The 21,300-nt window shown below is 33.7% G+C and overlaps 3 protein-coding genes across 4 annotated transcripts in view; all 3 read right to left on the minus strand.

Moving 5' to 3' along the window:
* LOC126977458 (protein smoothened) overlaps positions 1 to 21,300 on the minus strand; it is a 599,797-nt gene that overhangs the window by 255,215 nt on the left and 323,282 nt on the right. The gene's annotated exons all lie outside the window — the stretch shown is intronic.
* Positions 14,771 to 18,859, minus strand: LOC126977457 (uncharacterized). Its single transcript, XM_050826258.1, has 7 exons — positions 18,777 to 18,859; positions 18,545 to 18,662; positions 17,809 to 18,458; positions 17,527 to 17,734; positions 17,357 to 17,422; positions 17,222 to 17,264; positions 14,771 to 17,141 (listed from the first exon to the last, which is right to left on the minus strand). Exons 1-7 carry the CDS (start codon positions 18,832 to 18,834, stop codon positions 15,963 to 15,965), a joined length of 2,322 nt encoding a protein of 773 aa, XP_050682215.1. The 5' UTR covers positions 18,835 to 18,859; the 3' UTR covers positions 14,771 to 15,962.
* LOC126977530 (uncharacterized) lies at positions 19,118 to 20,974 on the minus strand. Of its 2 annotated transcripts, none has more exons than XM_050826388.1 (5): positions 20,844 to 20,974; positions 20,415 to 20,697; positions 20,258 to 20,317; positions 19,779 to 19,940; positions 19,118 to 19,267 (listed from the first exon to the last, which is right to left on the minus strand). In XM_050826388.1, the coding sequence occupies exons 1-5, from the start codon at positions 20,875 to 20,877 to the stop codon at positions 19,228 to 19,230; spliced, it is 579 nt and encodes a 192-aa protein (XP_050682345.1). In that variant the 5' UTR covers positions 20,878 to 20,974; the 3' UTR covers positions 19,118 to 19,227. The 2 variants fall into 2 exon arrangements, with proteins under 2 accessions (XP_050682345.1, XP_050682344.1); XM_050826387.1 differs by having other exon boundaries at positions 20,388 to 20,697.

Here is a 21,300-nt window from a genome sequence, read left to right on the forward strand (position 1 = left end):
CGATAATTCGTTTTAAAATTTGATGGTACAGGTGTACATGACACGAGATGATTAATGCTGTGTGGCCGGACTTTTAACGCTAAGAGTGTGCTTGAAGGGCTTGAAGTATTGCCTTGATGTGCTGATGACCAGTTTCTTGGAACCCATTTATGATAACAGATATAATAAAGTATGCCCTTGAAATACGGTTGGCTCAGTGAAAGAGCCCTCGCACGGAACGCGAGAGATCACGGGTTCGAGTCACGCATCGTTCATAAATTTGTTGTTTACAAATTTTAATTTATGTTATTAATCCCAGAAGTGAGAGTTTCCACTTTAAAAAAATCACAAATTGTTTACACATTAAAAGCCCTATAAAAAAACAGTAGGTACCTTACTACATTCGCACATTTTCATTAATAAATTCCTATATTAAATGGCTTATGTGCCGTATTAGTTATTTATGCAACTGTTGTGTAATAAGGGGTATTAAAACACGAATGTGGATTTATCACACTCGGCTTCTAGATAATAGTATCACATGAGTGGTTTAATACCTAATTATCAATAGTTGCATACGAGACTTTATCTACACCCAGAATATGAATCCTCTAAAAGATTCTGGAACAGTTAGCTTACTGCTAACATTAAAACAGACAGTCCTAGTAGTAACCTAATATCATCCATTACTGATTATATACAAATAAACTAAGTATTAATGAAACAATTATTTATTTTAGTAGTAATTTACATTTTGTATAGTGCAATAATTAAAATTCACTCGAATATAATGTTCTTTTGCAGCGTTTAAAATGAATCGCTCATTTTTTGTAAACAAAACAATAAAAATATCGAAGGAAAATGGCGGGGATTCGAATAACCTACTTTTTTTACGGCGTTCTGGGAGTGTGGAGCGCCCGTAAACGAAAATGTTCTTTTTTTGAAATTCATACAGATACTACGCATCGAGCAATAAGAATGTGGCTGTATATTGAAACTCTTTGTGCATGATGGGATAAAAAAAAACATTGGAGTGTTGTTATGAAATTCAGTACAACATTACAACACTCTTTTGGATGATGTAATGGTTATTAGAACATTCGGTGTTTTAATGTTGGCAATAAGCTAACTGTTTCAGAATCTTTAATAGAGGATTTAAAGCATGGGTGTAGATAAAATAAATAACAACATTATGACTTCATATTACATAGCACTAATGTTATTTGTGTAAAATTTAGTTTTGTAGTAAAATAACAAAATTATGATATTGTTTTTAGAGAACTGAATATTATGATTTTCCATTACATTTTCATATTGCGTACAAAATTCAAAACAGCATAAATGTAAGTGAACTTGTTACAATTCGCTGGAGACCAGGGGGGCAGGGGGGGGGGAGGTAGTGTGTCGCACACAATTTCCTACAAACGAATGTTGCGTTCAGAATACGAAGTGACAGGATGAGATGCGGAATCGGAAAACTGCTTATTTTATTAGGGCAAGGCTGTAAGGGAGATAGACCTCAGGCTGAATTGGTGATTTCCAATGACTGGATCATTTCACGCCCCTCGGGTATTCCACCCATATTACCAATATTACAGCAGCTATACGCGATAAAGTTAGCTAAATTTGTGATTTTAATTAAAAATTACTATTTGGATTTTAGTCTCGTTATTTGGGTAAGCAGAAAGGAAGGGCACCATAGTGTAATTATTGGGCAAATGAGACGTTTTTATGAAATTAAGGGACGAGACGAGCAGCAGGTTCAGCTGATGGTAATTAAATCGCAGTACTGCTCAGGATTCTTGAAAAACCCAAAATTTCTGAGCGGCACTACAATTGTGCTCGTCACCTTGAGACGTTAGATGTTAAGTCTCATTTGCCCAGTATTTTCACTAGCTATAGCGCCCTTCACACCCAAACACAGTAATGTTTACACATTACTACTTAACGGCAGAAATGGGCGCTGTTGTGCTAACCTAATATGTTATATCTCAAGGAGACGAGCGCAATTGGTGTGTCGATGAGATTTTTTGGGATTTTCAAGAATCCTGAGTGGCACTACATTGTAATGGGCAGGACGGTCACCCGGTGTTAAGTGATCACCGCCGCCCACATTCAATCAGCAATTACCATCAGCTGAACGTCCTGCGCGTCTCATCCCTTATTGTCATAAACAAAATATATGAATGACACATGTGAAGGTAAGATATTCATACACTGAAGTTGAAGAGATTGTTTAATTATGATGTACAACCACGGACTAGTAAAAAAAGAAGGACTCCGCGCCGTGATATTAACAATTGAAGCACCTTTATGCTAGTGTGTGTGTGGTTACTGGGTATACCAGATACACAATTTTTTCTCCCTTAAATAATCATATATCCACAAATACTTTTATATTATTGTTTTTACACTTTTTCACAACGCACGACGGCATTTTAAAAATATCTTATTGAGACGCAAAATGATCTGTCACAGACGATGACAATTCTCATAATGGCGGCCGATCGGCTTGTATTAGTGTAAGTGTATGCGTGGAGCTATGTATTTACACGTTTACCGGCTTGTTTTGTTGCCTCACTGTTATGTAAGGTGACACGGAGTCCTTCTTATTTTACTCGTCCGTGTTCAGACTTAAGGCGACACTAAATGCCAGCGACCTTGAGCGATATGAGTTCACGGCTGCCGGCCCGCCATCTATGTAACAAAGCCAATATTTTCAAAATTCTTGCGTGGAAACAGTTTATATGCTTACAGTCCTCGTTATTCACTACTAATCTGAATAAATGAACCTACACAAAAAAGTACAAGCTATAAGAATAATTTTTCTGAGAGAAGTACCAAAAAATGCGTCACGCCATGCCAAAAAACTTGTTTAACTTCAAAGGAAAGTGGTAGTTCAAAAAGGCTTGGCAGTGTTAACTATAACCAACAGCTAGCATTAGCAACCTACAAATAAGACTTAAGGATATGTGTAACAGGATGAAGTAGTGTTCATAGCTCGAAATGCTATACTTTCACCACAAAACTTGTCTAAAAACATCATGTTTGCGTGTTTTCTGCTTACTCTTCGCCTTAACATCTATTTTGAGTTACAAATCGCGAGTGTAAGACGTAGCTTGTCACGCACACTAAAGAATTAAACCTGGCCTTTTTTTATCGGTAGTCTAACAGCAAGGGACTCTATCTAGATGTATAAATTATCTAATATAATAGGAATATTTTATACCATTTCAAATATAACGGTCATTGAACTCAAAATTTAACAATATTATCTGTATGCAAGTAGATTAGAAACTGGAAATAAAGTTGGTAGTACCGACTGTGTTCGTTATGTGTTGCTGGTAACAGCTGTTGTGTTCTTCCTACACCCAACATAAATTAGAGTAACTCATATCAGCGAGGCCACAATCTGTTCTTGCTTTCATAATTAATCCGCTTAATAACGCCAACCAACATTGACTTATTTGTGAGAGCTATATCGAAGAATTTTTGTGTTATTATTTATAAGATGGCGAATACAGATACCGTATTTATTACTAGGTGATACCCGCGACTTCATCTGCGTACACATGACTGAGTATGTGGTTCTTATCATTATCGTTGTTTCTTAAAACTATAATAATTTCAATCGTTTCGACATGAAACTACCACCATTGATGCGAAATTTATCCTAGATGGTTATATATATATATATATATACTAGTTGACCGGACAGACGTTGTTCTGTATATAATAAATAAAATAATGTTTTTTATGAATTTGTCAATAATATATCATAACATCAAAAATTACTTCGTAAAATATGCACCCTGCTGTCGTAATGATATTGTTTCACAGCAGAACTGTCAAACCGTGCGTCAATAAATTCTCTCATAGAAATTATGTATGGACACATCAAAGGAAAAACAAATTTGTTGTTTTTATTTAATTTAGCAGCATTTTCCTATTTATTCATACTTATTCCTTTTAAACCTTCCCTGGACTTCCACAAATAATTCAAGACCTAAATTGGCCTAATCGGTCCAGCCGTTCTCGAGTTTTAGCGAGACTAACGAACAGCAATTAATTTTTATATATATATATAGATATATAAATGTATGTATTCTTATCATAATATATTCTTACATGTTCTGGCAGGTCGGCTTGGCAACCTCGCACTTAATAGTTCCGTTTGGCGATATGAAAATATAAAATAAAAAGAAAAACTATTTCTTATACGAAATAACGTACCACAAACTTAATGGCTTTTAATGAAATTTTTATTTCTATTTGTATATCTCTAAATAGCACTTCTACCACTACTTTCACAATAAAATCGACCAATCATATTTATTTTGCACTTTCGTGTAACGAAATTTGAGAATGTCAACTAATAAGTTGTCATTCGCCTTTCATAATATTGTTACTAACGGCCGTTCCCAATATACTATGTACACAAAGAGATAAATTACTACCTTCTACTGTCAGTAATTAGCAGTCAATTATCTGAAGCTGTCTCAATATACCTGATACGTCATTCTTATCGCCTTATATTGGGACGCGTGAATGGAAATTTCCATACAAACTTCTATCGCTGGTAAGCTATACGTCGTCCCATTGACAGAGAGCGTGTACGGATAAGGTGAGTTACCGTCGATAAGTTTATTGGGACAGAAAAATCAACAATAGCTACCATTTTTATCTCAAGTAAGAGATAGACTGAATATTGGGAACGGCCGTCATAACATAAACAAACCATGTGCCAAACATTATAGTAGAGGAGCCCAAGCGGGGATTTTGAATTTTGAATCGGAAAGTCACAAGGTCTCATACAAAAAATTTCAAACCGTCACGGTAAGGGAATTCCCCCACATAATTGTCATATTATTTGGTGACCTGTAGGGCAAATACGCGGAGCACGTCGGTGCCGGCGCACTGACTACCTGGCCGCCGTGATGGAGTACCTCTCCGCGGAAGTGCTGGAATTGGCCGGCAACGCGGCCCGCGACAACAAGAAGACCAGGTCATACCGAGACACTTGCAGTTGGCGATACGCAATGACGAGGAGCTGAACAAGCTGCTATCGGGCGTGCTGCCCAACATTCAGGCGGTCCTTCTGCCTAAGAAGACCGAGAAGAAGGCCTAATGGCCCGAAACACGACGACCGCGACGCAACCACTATTCATCGGTCACAAATATTTGTCAAACTAGCAATAATTATATTGAATCAATATAAGTTAATTAATTAATTAATTACCTACACAGATAGGTGTACTACCTTCCTTACATCATTTCTTTTTTTATATAATGATTGCTTGTTATATATATTACAGGTATTTTATTACCTACCACAGGCACCAGCGATCCATGACCAAAACTTTTGTATCCCCTGTATTTTTAAGTTTTTGCTGTATTGTAATTTTGGTTGTTGGTGAGAAAATAAAGTTATTATTATTATTATTATGGGTCAGGATGACAAGGGCATTAAGATGAACCGTCTGTATAAAATCTGACGCGCTTGATTATTACATAATCAAGATTTTTTTGCATTTTCAAAAATGGGTCATAACTTTTGTTCACGTCTAATCGTCAGTCTTTTGACCAGGAGCTACTATAGGGTTCACTTAACACCCTGTCTCAATGACGCACTATATAATATTTTATTCCTATTTTCTTCCCCGTCGTATGGCCACTCACACCATGCATACTGGTATTTTAATATTTTTCCGTTATCTGAAATACTTGGGACGCATACACTTTTAATATCCGAAGCGCTTGAGTATTTCTTTGTTACTTTTAACATTTTTGTATACCAGTAAATATTGTTATGCTATTGCATAGCTTCTATCGCAGGCCTTGAGCGTGGAGACCGAATCCAGAAATTCCGTAACGAAAATAATCTAACACTTACTTACTAGATGTATACAGATATTTCACCACGGTCATTTCAGTTGCCGTTGAACAGCGGTTATCACGTATGCTCTTTGTGCAGAAGGTCCCAGGTTCGAGCCTGGGGTACGTTTTCATTTTTATTTAATTTCTTTATTTTTTTTATTTTTTATTATTATGACATTTTTATTTAGTTTCACCTGTCCCGTTGTCTGTCTGTAATCAAATCTTGCAACTTGAATTTTACAAACTTCCCGTTTGCTTTTTTTTAAATTAATTTTATTAAAAAAATACTGCATTAATCAAATAAATAAATAATTATAATTGCATAAGTTGAAAAAAAAAAAAATGTTATGCAATAGCTTTACTGCGGCAGTCCCCGAGTGCCACACGTCTTTTTTATAACTTGCAAATCTATTATAAATATCTATTTACATCATTACTATAACAGCTATCCATATAATATATACAGATAGGTACATAAGTACGCTAAACGTAGCGTGACTAAAGAAAATAACTTTCCAATCTTACAGAGAACAAGAGGTGAACTTTTGAGTGGATTATTTGTTTAAATTGTCCGACTTCTCTTACAAAGCGGTCGCGGTTTTCTTTGTTTTGCTGTTGGAAATATTTCAATTGTTAATTTAATTGATAATTCAGTGGAGAAGTAACGTTATCAAAAGAGAAATGTTATAAAATTATACATAAAAGAAGTATAATGTAATTATCTTCTGTTTATAGGTTTAATTAAACTTTAATTAAAATTTAATTGAATTAATTATTGAATTGAATAATATTTCAGAGTGCTATCTATGGAGTTTAACGAAAACCTATGACTACTTGGCGGCCATCTTGTCTTAAATAATATCTTTTTTATGTTACGCTTAAGTCTCTCGACATAAATGGTTATCACTGTACAGCGCTGTTATAGTATAAATTGAAACGTAAAACCTCTTTTGTTTTACGAATGTTTTAAAAGTTTAAATACAGATTAAAGCCTTCTTTTTATCACTAAATTCGAAACAGCTGTAATATTCTGAGAACTAAGTATTTGACAGATTTTTGTTGAATGGCTTAATATGTGTGTTGTATAAGCGTTATTATTTTTTATAATCTTTGTTATAATAAAATTTTAAAATTCACATTATTATGTGATTTTGGCAAAAAGAAAAATGGCTGGAAGCAACATTTGCTATTTATTTCCTTTTTTTTGAAACGTAACGTCTAGGAATATTATTCTTATATATTCCTTTCTATTTATTATGGCTTTTGCGGCAGGGTCATCTCAATTCAGCCCATGAAAGGTAGGTGTTAACCACGTAATACATAAATATTCTAGTTTTAACGAGAAACAAATTCAAATATTTTCAAACGAAATAGCATTTTAAAGAACTACCAGAATATCAAAAACCATACCTCAGATATGAGAATAACGAGCGCAAGAAACTCAGTGGTAATTATTATAAAAAATAGTTTTATTAAATTAAAGGAAAATAACTTAAAAAAGACGCAAAGATAATGTTAGTGTTACTTAAAATTCAATATTTTTTTTCCTAAAATAGAGAGGAGACATTTAAAGAAGTAGGACGGGAAATTTCAGGGGGTAATGTAAGAAGGTTGATATAAGTTGAGTTTATCCTACTATAACAAGTATTATCCAATCTTATATCTTTTCTTAAAACTATTTATTTTTTAATTCATTAAAACCGCCATAATATCAATGTCCAAAAGTCATAAATTTTTTCCTATTTTGACAGATTATACTTATCATACCACTAACGTTAAGGTATAAAAGGTGTCGGAAAGCCCGTGGTGTGAAGACGAGGCAAAAAACATTTTCCGTCCATAGTCATCTGTTATCTAAACTATCGAGAATGTCGAGATCATGAGAATAGAAATTGACACATCAATTATATCAAATACCAACAGGGTGTAGTAAAACCGTTGGTGTGACGACGAGGAAAAAAAATTATTACTCGTAGTCACACTGGGAGTGACCACTAGTCGGGAATGATAATAATACACCTATGTGGCGATATTTAGATTTTTTTTAAGCTATTGCATAGCTTCTACTGCGGGCCTTGAGCGTGGAGACCGAATCCAGAAATTCCGTAACGAAAATAACCTAACACTTACTCACTAGATCTATATAGATATTTCTTATATTATTTTTGCAGAATTTATTTCATCTTTGCAGAAGGTACGTCTTGATTTTTTTTAATTTCTTTATTTTTTTATCACGTTTTTTTCATGTTTATTATTATGACAAGCATTTTTATTTAATTTTACCTGTCCCGTTGTCTGTCTGTAATCAAATCTTGCAAGTTAAATTTTACTCACTTCCCGTTTGCTTTTTTTTTAATTAATTTTATCAAAAAAAAAATACTGCATAAATAAAATAAATTACTAATTATAATTGCATAAGTTGATAAAAAATGCTTTGTAATAGCTTTACCGCGGCAGTCCCCGAGTGCCACACGTCTTTTTTTGGTATATTTTTTATATAATAAAGCCATATTTATAAACAATTTAAATTAAAAGCCCGGGAAAGATGTGCGTTGTCGCGATACACATTCTACTTCACACAGTAATTGAAGTCCACCAAATAATTCACGCGAAGTATTTTATACACGTTTGTGCATTTAAATAAAACACTTATAAAGGATTAAAACTCGTGTAATTGTAACTGTTTAACATTAGATTTTGGCGTAAAAATTACATTTTTATTTAAGTTAACCCGACGTTTCAAGTAAAGTAGTGTAAAAACAGTTACAAACACGCGTTTTAATCCTATAAAAATGTGTTTTATTTAAATGTGTAACACTCGCGTTAATTAAAGAAAATACTATTAAATATATTATGTAGGATGTAATAGAGTTTTTGCTCGCATATAACGTTAAGCTGAAATCCTTCCCTTTTACACTTATCATAAATCACAAACTACGGTCATACATAAAAAAAGGTGTACCATGTATGAATATATATGATGTATGAATATAGTATTCCCCTGGAAGCAGGTATAACATAAAAATTTTATCAATCTTGAAAAATACAACACAAACTTTTTCTTTTATTACATTTGCCAGATATTTTATATGATAATTTGGGGTTGTATGAGTGAAAATATTTTTTTGCCACAAGATAATATTTCCATAAAGCTCCTCGGAGATATGGTGAGGATTCTAGAAATGTAAGTGAAAGAGTCAAAGTTAGGCACTTCATTTGATTGCGTTAGAAATTTTCGAAAGACATTCACTGGAGATGTGTTTAGGGACCTTTATTCTGTTTTGAATTTTATAAAAGACTAGCTGATACGCGCAACTTCATCCGCGTAGATAAAGATTTTTAAAAATAATAAGCAAGTTTGGAATTGAAGATTATCTCATGTCCTATTCCAGTTCTGGTTCCCGTATTCGCTCCCGTTCCAAACATATTATATCAAACTTATTATTTTAAGGGAGATTTCTATAGCTCATCGACGTGAATTTCATTTTTTTTTACAAATCCCGCGGGAACCATGCATTGTTCCTGGATAAAATATAGCCTATGTCCTCTCCCAAGCTCTAGAAAAGCTGTACCAAAATCTATAAATTTCACCAAAATCGGTTCAGGAGCTCCGGCGTAAAAGCGTAAGAAACAAACTTACATTCACATTAATTATATGAGTATTAGTAATATTACTATATATATTATAAGCTGACCCAGCAAACTCTGAAAAAAATTCCATAATTAAACTTTTTGGGGTATTAAAATAGAAAAGAATAATATTAAAATCGCGATACAAAAACAGGTTTTGATCGTAGACTGGTGGAAATGAGAAGGAGTGTGTATTTTTCAATGCGGAATGATAATAAAATAAAAATAGTGTAATAAAAATATTAAAATAAATATTTAGGGGTGGGTGGGTGACCCTTATCACTTAGGGTTATGAAAAATAGTAAGTAAATGTTGGCCGATTCTCAGACCTACCCGATATACACAAAATTTTTTAAACAAATTAGTTTAGCCGTTTCGGAGGAGTTTGGTAAAAAAAACTGGGACTCTAGATTATTATATAGTAGATAAATCTCGAAAATTTTATTATAATTTAAGATTGGGATTTCACGAAATTTGGGAAATGGTTTCAAAATCGTTATATTACAAATGAATGCTGTTTATAATTCATTTACAAATGGAATTTTAATATGTTATATTTTTATATTAGTGGGACAACGGGTAAGGTGCTTCACCTGATGGGAAATAAAACCTCCACACATGGACATCTGGAATACCAGAGATCAAGTGATACATTGCTAATTTTTAAAAACTTAGCCTGTAGGCTGTATTATTGGTTCGGGAACACTGCAGCTGCCGGCTAAAAATCCTGAAAAGTCTTGTGTTTTCGACGTTCAATAGGTGATGTTAAATCCAATGATAATGAATAAAAATATTCGATTTTGAATTAACAATGGAAGCAGCTGGTACTGCGGACTCCCATCCAGAGGTAAGACCAGTACTCCATCAACATAAAGCCAAACTTAATAGACTATTTACTTTACTTTTTATTTATTTATTTATACAGACACTTTATCACATAATATAACATCATATTTGGTCCCAACACTAGGCGTAGCCTGTCCTGTAGGCAACCAATTTACATTCTATGGTTAACAATATGAACCGAAAGGTCAAAAAGTGCACTCTGTATGTGTGTGTGTGTCTGGTTGTGTGTGTCTGGGTGTGCATGTGTGTGGGTGTGAATTAACATTATATTAATGCTAAGCTATCACATTAAGAATAGCTTCCATGTCTGCATAAGTGAGTGTGTGTAACCATCTCTGTACTTAAAATTTGACCTGATGGACCGAGCAATTTTTAATAGAACATTTTAAATTTACCTTGCTGTATATATATGTATGTAAGAATGGGCTAAATCTACTTGCAAATGTAGTATTTGTTATTGGTGTTGGAATATAAAGACAAAAGACGTATAGATTGCACAATGTCAATGTAATTGCAATATGAACCATTGTATTCCGATAAAATCCAAAAACAATTACAAAATTGAGGTACTTCTCGCTGCCGAGAAACAACTGTTGTAATAAAAAAGCGGCCAAGTGCGAGTCGTAGTCGCCCATGAAGAGTTCCGTAGCAGCAAGTAAGGATTTTTTAAATCAAGTTATTGATAATAAGTTTCATGACGCATTAAAAAAAACTACTTTCTAGATCTCGTTCAAACCATTTTCAGTGGAAGTTTGCATGGTAATGTACATCATAATATATTTGTTTTAGTTTTATCATTCCCATATTTTAGAAGTTACAGGGGGGGGGACACACATTTTACCACTTTGGAAGTGTCGCTCGCGAAAACTATTCAGTTTAGAAAAAAAATATATCAGAAACCTCAATATCATTTTTGAAGACCTATCCATAAATACCCTATATAGTAATAATAGTAATATAATATTAATATTAAGTTTGCTGAAAATAAACTTTGAGTTTCAGTTCAAAACCCCTAAAAAATATATCTATTTTTATGTGAAAATCTTAATGCGCCTGACAGAATACATCTACTTACCAAGGTTCAACAATATAATTCTTATAGTTTCGGAAAATAGAGGCTGTGACATTCGGACGTACAGACAGGCATGACGAATCTATAAGGGTTCCGTTTTTTGCCATTTGGCAACGGAATCCTACTACGTGTACGAAGGACATGACGTCTCATCTTTGGCTGCGCGTAGATTTAGATGACCGTATCCATATCGGAGGCATCGACCTCCGACGTTCGTGCAGAGATCCACTTCGATGAATTCATAGCCTTGAGTCTGATTTTGATTGAATCTGCCGTATGGCAGTCCGAAATTCAACAGGAATAATGCTGAATATATATGCAGCAGCTTTAGAGAGTATGGGAAAGGATACTATAGCAACATCCCATTCTGCACGGAAGCACACCAAGAAAGGTAAGATATTAGAAGGAAGTGCATTGAATTCCGTGAACCTGAGAACTAGATACCTAGGTAACATTGAAAATGTTTAGAAAATGAAAAACAGCTTAATGTAGAAAGTTGCCGATTCTTTTATTGTTTTTCGAAGTAATCTCCGTTCCACTTTACACATCGTCGCATTCGATAGAACCACTGAGAAAAGCAGTGGGCCCATTATTACCCTTCTATAGCATTTTCGCACGCTTTCACCGCAACTTCAAGGGCTCGTAAAGCGAATACCTCGAATTTTATCTTTAGTTCTTGGGAATAAATAAAAGTCGCAGGGCGCCAGGTCAGGACTGTATGGCCGATGTCTCATTATCTCGACACCTGTCATAGTCAAATATTCAACAGTCCGTTTTGCGGAGTGCGCTGAAGCATTATCGTGGTGAAGGAGGATCTTGCTTCGAGGGCGCTGCTGTCGATTTTTTTCCAAGACAACAGGCAAACAGCGATTGACATACCACTCTGCAATCCTTCCATCTTCTAGCACAACTGTCGCGAAATGACCTTTTCGACCAAAGAATGATGCAATCATCTTTTTTCCTTGACTTCTTCCTTCCTTAGTTGGCCGATCTTCGAAAGGAAACACCCACTGAGCTTATTGTCTTTTGGTTTCGAACCGAACCGAAAACGAACCCGAAATAATAGCTAAATAAATAATAGCTTTCATCACCTGTGACGATGTCAAATACAGCATTTGAGTCACCGCCGTTGAACTTATCTAACATTTGGCGACCCCTATCCACGCGAAGGTGTTTCTGGTCGTCGGTTAAAGTATGGGGAATCCATCTGGTACAAAGCTTCCTGACGCCTAAATGTTCGTGTAATATTTTTTGAACTTGACTCATACCAATGCCTAGGTTTAACCGTATCTGCTGATAGGTCACTCTCTTATCTTCCTCTATCATGCGTAGCACAGCACTGATGTTATCTTCAGTAGTCGCTGTTAAAGGACGTCCCTCACGCGGATCATCATTGAGATTTCTACGTCCACGCTTAAACTCGTTTAACCAATTGTAAATAGTGGCACGAAAAGGAGCTTCATTAAGATATGCTAATCGCAGCCTATCATAGCTTTGTTGTTGAGTAAGCCAACAACGAAATTCATAATAAATTAGTGACCGAAAATTTTCTCGCGTTAGGTTCATTTTCACATGCAACAAGAGTTTTAGATTTGCCGCCAATTCACAAAAACAAATGACAAATGCAATATACTACATATATACATTAGGTTGCCAAAGAGTTCTAAAATTGAAATTCAAAAAAGTTTTCATTAACAATTATGTTTCTAACTGGCCAGTTCTAAACATTTTCAGTGTTACCCACGTATTTTTGGTCCAATTTTTTAGTTCAACTACTCGGAAATGCAGTCAATATTTTTATGCAAGAGCAATTTTTTTCATTATATTATTCATTATTAATAATAATAAATAAAACGCATATTGCTATTGAAATCTGTTGTAGAAAAGCGGTCATGTACAAAGGATGCCATACAAAGGTGCAAGATGTAATAATATGTATAATTTAAGCATATTCGTAAGTAAACGACACAAGAAAGGGTGCTTTAGCAACATGAAAATAAAATTAAATTTGAAATTCACCATCTTGATTTCATTTTTTTTGTAATAGCACTACAAGTTATATACCTACAGCCTGTATTTTTTTTAATTTCCCGCTAACATAGTCAAGGTAAAATACTTATTGTAATTTTCAATAAAATTGTAAATACCTACCGTATTTTACGGTAGGGCTGTGCAGATTCGACATGCAGGGAAAAATATGAAAATTGGAAACGCTTCGGTTGCCAGCCAAATAAATTTCGATTCCATTTGTTAACATGCCTTCCTAGCCATTTTGTTTATTATATTTTGTAGGTAAAATCTGCATAGTAAACTGCAGTAGGAGCAGTTTTTTCTCTACAACATTTTGAAGTATTCACAATTATATTTCAATTATTTTTTGTTGTAGTTAATGTTTTTTATATTAAATAAGGCAAGCATGATGAAAAGTAATAACAAGCCACCTATTTAATTAATGGACGATGTAATACCGGACACTAAAAGAAAAGAGAATAATAAAAAATGCGTGCGTAAAAAATACTAAAGTAGGACATAACGCTAGTAGGGAAAATGTTCTACTTACTAGCGGCGTTAAGTGCTTCATGCCACGTTCGCCCTTTCTCAGTCTCAATTGGTCTCATCGCTCTCTCCTTCTTTATTTTTTTAAATTTACCCTCATGCGCGCAAAGTAGTTTCACATCAATAATAAAATAACAGGGAATGGATGAAGGAATCATAGGTAAATTGCGAATATGAGTGTGCTTTGTAAATAATGTGATATATGTAAGGTAATTTGTAAGGAACCCAATATGTAATTTATTTGGCAGGGCAGGATCATGGGAGCTTACACAAGGTTCATGACCTGTTTTACGTTATTAAATATATTTTAAGCAGTAAAATCAGTGTATCTATTTAGACTTCTACATTTACTTTCGGGACTCACTTTTTCCATTCTCTGCTCGTTTTACTCCACACCTTATGGTATTTATTTATTATTATCTCAGAATACAGAACAAACCAGAACCGGCTTCCGAAGGAATCTAATGGGATTACATTAAACCTGTAAGTACTTAGCACATTTTCAAATAATTTTATTAAATTTGAAGGTTTAGCTAGTCTATATATATAAAACTGAATTGCTGTTCGTTAGTCTCGCTAAAACTAGAGAACTGCTGCACCGATTTGGCTAATTTAGGTCTTGAATTATTTGTGGAAGTCCAGGGAAGGTTAAAAAGGTGAATAAATAGGAAAATGCTGCTAAATTAAATAAAAACAACAAATTTGTTTTTCCTTTGATGTGTCCATACATAATTTCTATGAGAGAATTTATTGACGCACGGTTTGACAGTTCTTCTGTGAAACAATTTCATTACGACAGCAGGGTGCATATTTTACGAAGTAATTTTTGGTGTTATAATATTGACAAATTCATATAAACACATTATTTTATTTATTATATACAGAACAACGTCTGTCGGGTCAGCTAGTAATAAAAAAAAGTTTTAACGCATTGAATGCACATTTATTACAAATCGATTAAAAATCTTTTATAAAAGAAGCATTCTGTATAAATTGTCATGGTGCACATTTCCGAACAGCAATCTTGGTGATGCCCACTTGAAAGCAGAGTCTTAAATATAGGATGGCTATCCACAAGCACTAAAATAAAAAGGGCCCGAAAAAAGAAATATAAATAAATTCAATCTATGTACACTTATTGTTATTACTCAAATTATTCATCCGAAATAATCTTTTATTCTTTTCAATTTTCACAGAGCGGCTGGCTTGCCAATGATTGATATTGGAAACCGAGGCCTTTATTCTGCAGACATAGATGATCAAACAATCAATATTGATTTGGATTTTAGTTTGAACATCAAAAATGTATTAATTATGAAAGCACTTGCTAAAATAGAAAACTATATAAAATATGATATATTATAAAATGGTAAAAGCGCTTTTGCACTACGTCCGATCAGAGTCCGATCCGTACCCGTGACAATACCGGTCTAGAAATCTCAGAACGAACTCGGATATTGCTTAGCCCCATCTCTGATCCGATTTCAAGCAATTCAGGAGCCACTTATTGCCATACGGTATTTTACAAGGAGCCGCAGCAGAGCATTCATGTCGTTGATCATGAATCCTTGCAATCGGCGTCAACGTCAAGACACAATGTATACCACCAGAAGAAATGTTTGCAAATTTACATTAAGGTATGTAAAACTCAGTTCTAAATCAGACAATATTTATTATTGTTTACACACACTACACTTCCCTGTAATTCGGATTAGGATGGAACGCAGTGCCCGAGCGTTCATATAAATAATACTATGGCTTCTTCGGTCCATCAATGATTAATTTCTTCTCCGTAACGGAGATTAATAGTGGACGGAAAGAAATCAGATGACGAAAGTGCGAAAACTACAATAGAATCAGTTCTACGACTACATTGGACCGTGTTTTCACGGATACGGATCGGACTCTGACAGGACGTAGTGCGAAAGTGCTCTAACAGAACTTTAAATAATATTTGAATTTAAAAACTATTTCTTGTCTGATAAGTTACAGTCAGGCGAAGTTAATAGTCGAATAAACGAAAATACGATGGTTGTCGATATGTTGCTTTCGGTATTATGATTCCAGGGTTTGCTGTAAGATGATTTCTATGTTCCTGTCCTGCAATCTCTTTGTTACGAAAATAATTGTCACTCTTGAAACTGTACTTGGGTAAAGAGTAGCCTGTTTGTGGATAAGTCCAGTGAGCTTGTACGTTTTGTTGCTGTGGATATTGTTGCTTCATTTGCGGGACATGCTCAGCGCGTTTCAAATCTGTACTAGTACGTGGCTGTAATTTCTTAATACTATTCATTTCATTTTGTCTGGAAGGAGTTATACGTCCTATGATTTTTTGATAATTGTTTAAGTGAAACCCATTAGCGGCTGACAGATCATCAGATAATTTGTTGTTCTTTAGATTTACTTTGGTAGAAGTAGGTCTCTCAGCGCGTTCTTCCCAAATGTTAAAATTTGTTGCATTTGGCTTACTGTTATTTCCCTCGCTTTGTATTTTGTTACGTGCTCTTTCTACAATATTGACAACATTTTCTATTTCTTGTAAAGTTAAGGTTGGTACTGTAGATGCTAGTATTTCTACCCTGTTTTCAATATCAAACAGAACTTCGTTACTCTTTGTCAAATATTCAAATTTATTTGTATCTCTATTGTGCAACTTTAATGGAGATCTCACAGATCTTTCCCAAAAAGATCTTGGTGAATTGTTATTTAAAATTAAATTAACATTACTATTTTCATCGTATTCCTGTAACTCTACATTTACTTGTTGGTTTTGTGTGTCTGCACTTCTTATCAAGGAAGCAATTTGTCTGCCTAAATTCGTATAATAGGTATCATCCGAAAAGCTTCTACGTGTTTGTGGGTTATTTGAAACTGCCTTGAAATTTCTATGCTGATATGATGGTTTGTAGATTTCTATGCTTTCATTGGGATTGTATTCAATAGGTGGCAGAGCATCAGAACTATTCAGATTTCCTTGATGAATAAGTTCGCTAATATATTTGAAATTAACATCTGTTTTTTGAGGATTATAATTACTTTTATCGTGCTGCAAATATACTTCGTTACTATGGTTTTCATCAATCGCATCTTTATAATTTGAAAAATCATCATTAAAAGGCTTATTGTTTTTCTTGCTCCAAGGAGGCATAGAATTTTGTCTATTATCTTGAAATCTATGTGACTGTAAATAAATAATAATATTATTACACCTTTGAATTGTGTTAACAACCAACTCTTACCAGTTAATAAGATAGTACTTACAATTTTTTGTCGGTTCCTATTTATGGGTTTGAGCTGCTTTGCTCTAAAATAGAATAACAATTAAGATATTAGTGAGAATATTAAAATTTGAATTTTGATTTAAGCTAATTTTAATTGAAAAAAGCCCATTTATACCCATAATTCATCGATTGACGTATCCTAGAAGGCTTGCCCCTTTTTTTGGTAAATGCAGCTCGAATCCTGAAAGATATGAATATCTAATCTCCTTGACTGGTTTAAAGTAATTTATAAATTCAAAGAAAGTGTAAAGATATAAAGTTCGTGAGCAAAAATAAAACGCATACGCATTTTTTTCGGATGCTGATACATCTTCATCATCTGCGTTTGTATAAGTAGTTTTCGTTGTGGTTATTTCAGTAGCAATGGTTTCCTCTTTGGCTGTAGTAGTCTTGGGTGTCTCCGATGTAGTGGTAGTAGGTGTAATTGTTGTTGAAGTGGTAGAAGATGTTTTTCCGCTATTTTCTTCACAGTCTGTAATATTTGCTAGTTGTCCTAAAATAATAAAAATAGTACTAACATAAATTTAATAAACCAAGGCTTAGCAATTATAATTTAGGAAGTATTACCTGGGTAAAATGGAAACACAGGAGGCATGACTGGAGGAACAGGAACTATTGGATACATTGGCAAAGCTGGTGGTGGTGGCAGTCCAATGGGTGGGTAATATGCTGTGTCCATGTTAGGCAAGAATATAAATGAAGGTAATTGAGGCTTGGGCTTTTTGTTAATGATGACAATTTTTTTATGTCCATGTTCTTTATCATCTTGATGCTTGTTTTCACTATGGATCACTTCTTCAGAGCTATCACTTTCACTAGAATCAGAATTGCTTGAATCAGATTCAGATTGTGAACTCGAATCAAAGGCACTATCATTCTCCGTGATCCTGAGTAATTTTCGTCTCAGACTTGATTTTTTACCATTCTTTTTTGATTTACCTCTTCTTTTACGAGACAATTTATTTTTATTCTTTTTTTCCGGCAAAGGCAAATTACTTCGCCTAGTCAGAGAGTCATCCTTTTTTGTATTGTTAATAACTTGATTTTCTACAGTTTTAAAAAATTGATTATAGAGCCAGTCTCCTAAGTTATCAGCAGTTTTAGTTATTTCATCGACTTGATTTTCTATAGGGTCAGGAGATGTTACGCCGATTTCAATTATCTCCACAGGCTCTGTGGTTGTAAATGTCCTTCTGGAACCTAGAGTCAGCTTTGTGCTGAAATAAAAATTTATATAGATGATTAACTTAGATTCTATTATATTATTATATTCTTAGATCTATATTTAAATGACACATCATACTTTGGTTCGCATATTTTCGATTCTGTATCGAAATAATAGCCAGGATGACAGTGGCATCCTATCACACAGCCAGGGATTTCGTCAATACAATATTCGAATCTTCCGTGCTCTCCACATTCTAAAGATTTGATTAGTAAAATTAGACATTGGAAATCAAAAAGCTACAAATAAAGATTTTTTGTGTAAATATAATTTACTATTAAAAGTTTTCTTTTGTTTTTTATTAACTTACCAAATTGGCCTTCACTCACCACATTATCTACGATTATAATAATAATAAGACGCCACATAGTGAATGTTAGAGCATTATCACTACCCTCTTTAAGCAGTCAGTAAAACATTGGACTAGAATGACTGAATATGGATATCACCTCAATTCTTTTTTGTTCTAATACGCTCACTATCGCAGGCCGTTAACAATGGTTGGATTTTTTTGTTACCAATTGTATTGTGAATACAAAACAATTCGAACAATAAAGTTTGTATATCAGTAATAATGTGATAGCCGTATTTTTAGATACAAAAGAGTATTTTTATTTATTTATTATGAAATGGAATGGAATGATATTTTATGGTATTAATAGCATTAATAGGTTTTGTTCTTTTCACATACTATCATGAAACTAAACATAAAATATCAAATAAATCAATTATATTTGACACACTATTGTTGACTCCATGATTTAAATTTCTTCATTAAGGTCTGGTATTCCTTTAAGTCCTCTGAAAATATAAAAAAAATAATAGGATAAAACCCAGGAAGGAGAAAAATCATTTCGGAAATACAAATAAGAAATAATAATTTGATCTTGTCCACAAAATAAATTGATACAAATACCAATGAGATGAGTAAAATAATTTGTCAAACTTTTAAGTAACAATAGTTTAACCTTCTTATACGAGTCCTTAAACAAGAAATAAATTGATATATATTCATATCACAAGTGGGAGACTCCTTTGCACAGGAAGCCGGCTAGATTATGGCTACCACAACGGCGCCTATTTCTGCCGTGAAGCAGTAATGTGTAAACATTACTGTGTTTCGATCTGAAGGGCGCCGTAGCTAGTGAAATTACTGGGTAAATGAGACTTGAAATCTCAAGGTGACGAGCGCAATAGTAGTGCTGTTCAGAAATTTTTAGTAGGGCGTATCAATTACCATCAGCTGAACGTCCTGCTCGTCTCGTCCCTTATTTTCATAAAAAAAAACTTCTCGAAAGTTCCATGTACTTACTTTGTGCAATTTTCAGGTAATACACATTTATGTGTTCTGTCGTCGCGGACATAGGGTTGCACACAAATACAGCCCGGCTCACAAAATGGGTAACAAGCTCGTAGTCTCTCTCTAGGGTTGTCACAAGTAATAGATGAACATCCAGCGAAGCATGCCTCATACCTGATATAATGTGATAAATCAGAATTAATGTTTATTATTTTATTTTTATTACATAGATAATAAATTATAATTTATTTTATTTTAGTATTTTTTTTTGAAAATTTGAATTTTTGATCGAAATTTTTCCTTATAGAATTTAAGACCTACCTGATAATATATGTATATGCTTTCTCACTTTTTCCAATACCGTAAGGAAACTCCAGGTGTAATTTTAAGCAATAGTTATCAAATATTATATTATAATTTCTATTGTAAATGACTGTTTATTTCTAGGAAAAAACAAATGAAAAAAAAAAGTATACGTGTGACACACTTACCTCTCATTGGGTCGTTCACAATTCATCACCAAGGATTTTCTTAAAGGTTCTTTGTCCGCGCTAAAAGATATCGTTATGAAATACTATTAAAAATTATAAAGTTACATATAAACTTTAAAAAAAATATTACTTATGATGACCGATTTCTCCACTGTACCCTAAATTTTGTTTTTCTTCGATGTTTTTTGCTCCAGCGTACCCTGGTCCTGCATCATAATCAATTCTTCGTACCATACTACTCTTTGCAACAGCATCGTCATAATTTCTTGGGACTTCTTGTTCATATTCTCTTCTTCCCACCCAGTCCATAGGTTCTTGGTCAAATGACTTTAGTAATGCTTTCTTTCTCCAGTTTCTTCGGTCATCAGCGAATGATTGTCGTTTGACGTTTTCGGGCTCTTCATAATCGTAATTAAATCTATTTGCATCAATAACATCATCTGCAATAGCAGTATATTCAATCGAATGCCTATCTTAATTTTACAATTATAATGTTACCATTTTTACTGAAATTTTGATGAATTTTACTAAAAGTTGTGTTTTATCTTATTGGTAATTAAATATAATTAAAAGTAGTTTTACTTACAGAGTAAAAGAGCCAGTGTTAATAATTTGCGCATATTTCTCCAGTCACCTATCAATGTTTAATGTACAATTCATGTTTGTATACGTTTACAGTTATCGTGGTTACTGATTTGTTTACCAAAGAAGTAAAAGTGTATTGGTTGTTTAGTGAGTACAGAAAATCTTTTACTTTTTTGCAAGTTACGGTCTATACAAACGTTCAAATATTAGCCACCACGTTAGGTTACTAAAAATCAATGCTTTATAAAGTTCTGGTTATATGAATACAATAACAAGAATAAACAGCGTACCTAATATATATTATCCCACAACACCAACAATAATTAAAACCTTTTCAAATACTTTAGTAACGCTGTGACCATTTTATGAGATATTAGATAGAGATATATTTAAGCCTGCATTTCAAATAATTGCAACATTGAAATGCAATAAATAGGTATATACAATTTTAAATGATA

This window comes from Leptidea sinapis, chromosome 45 (genome assembly GCF_905404315.1).
Source record: "Leptidea sinapis chromosome 45, ilLepSina1.1, whole genome shotgun sequence".
NCBI lineage: Eukaryota > Metazoa > Arthropoda > Insecta > Lepidoptera > Pieridae > Leptidea > Leptidea sinapis.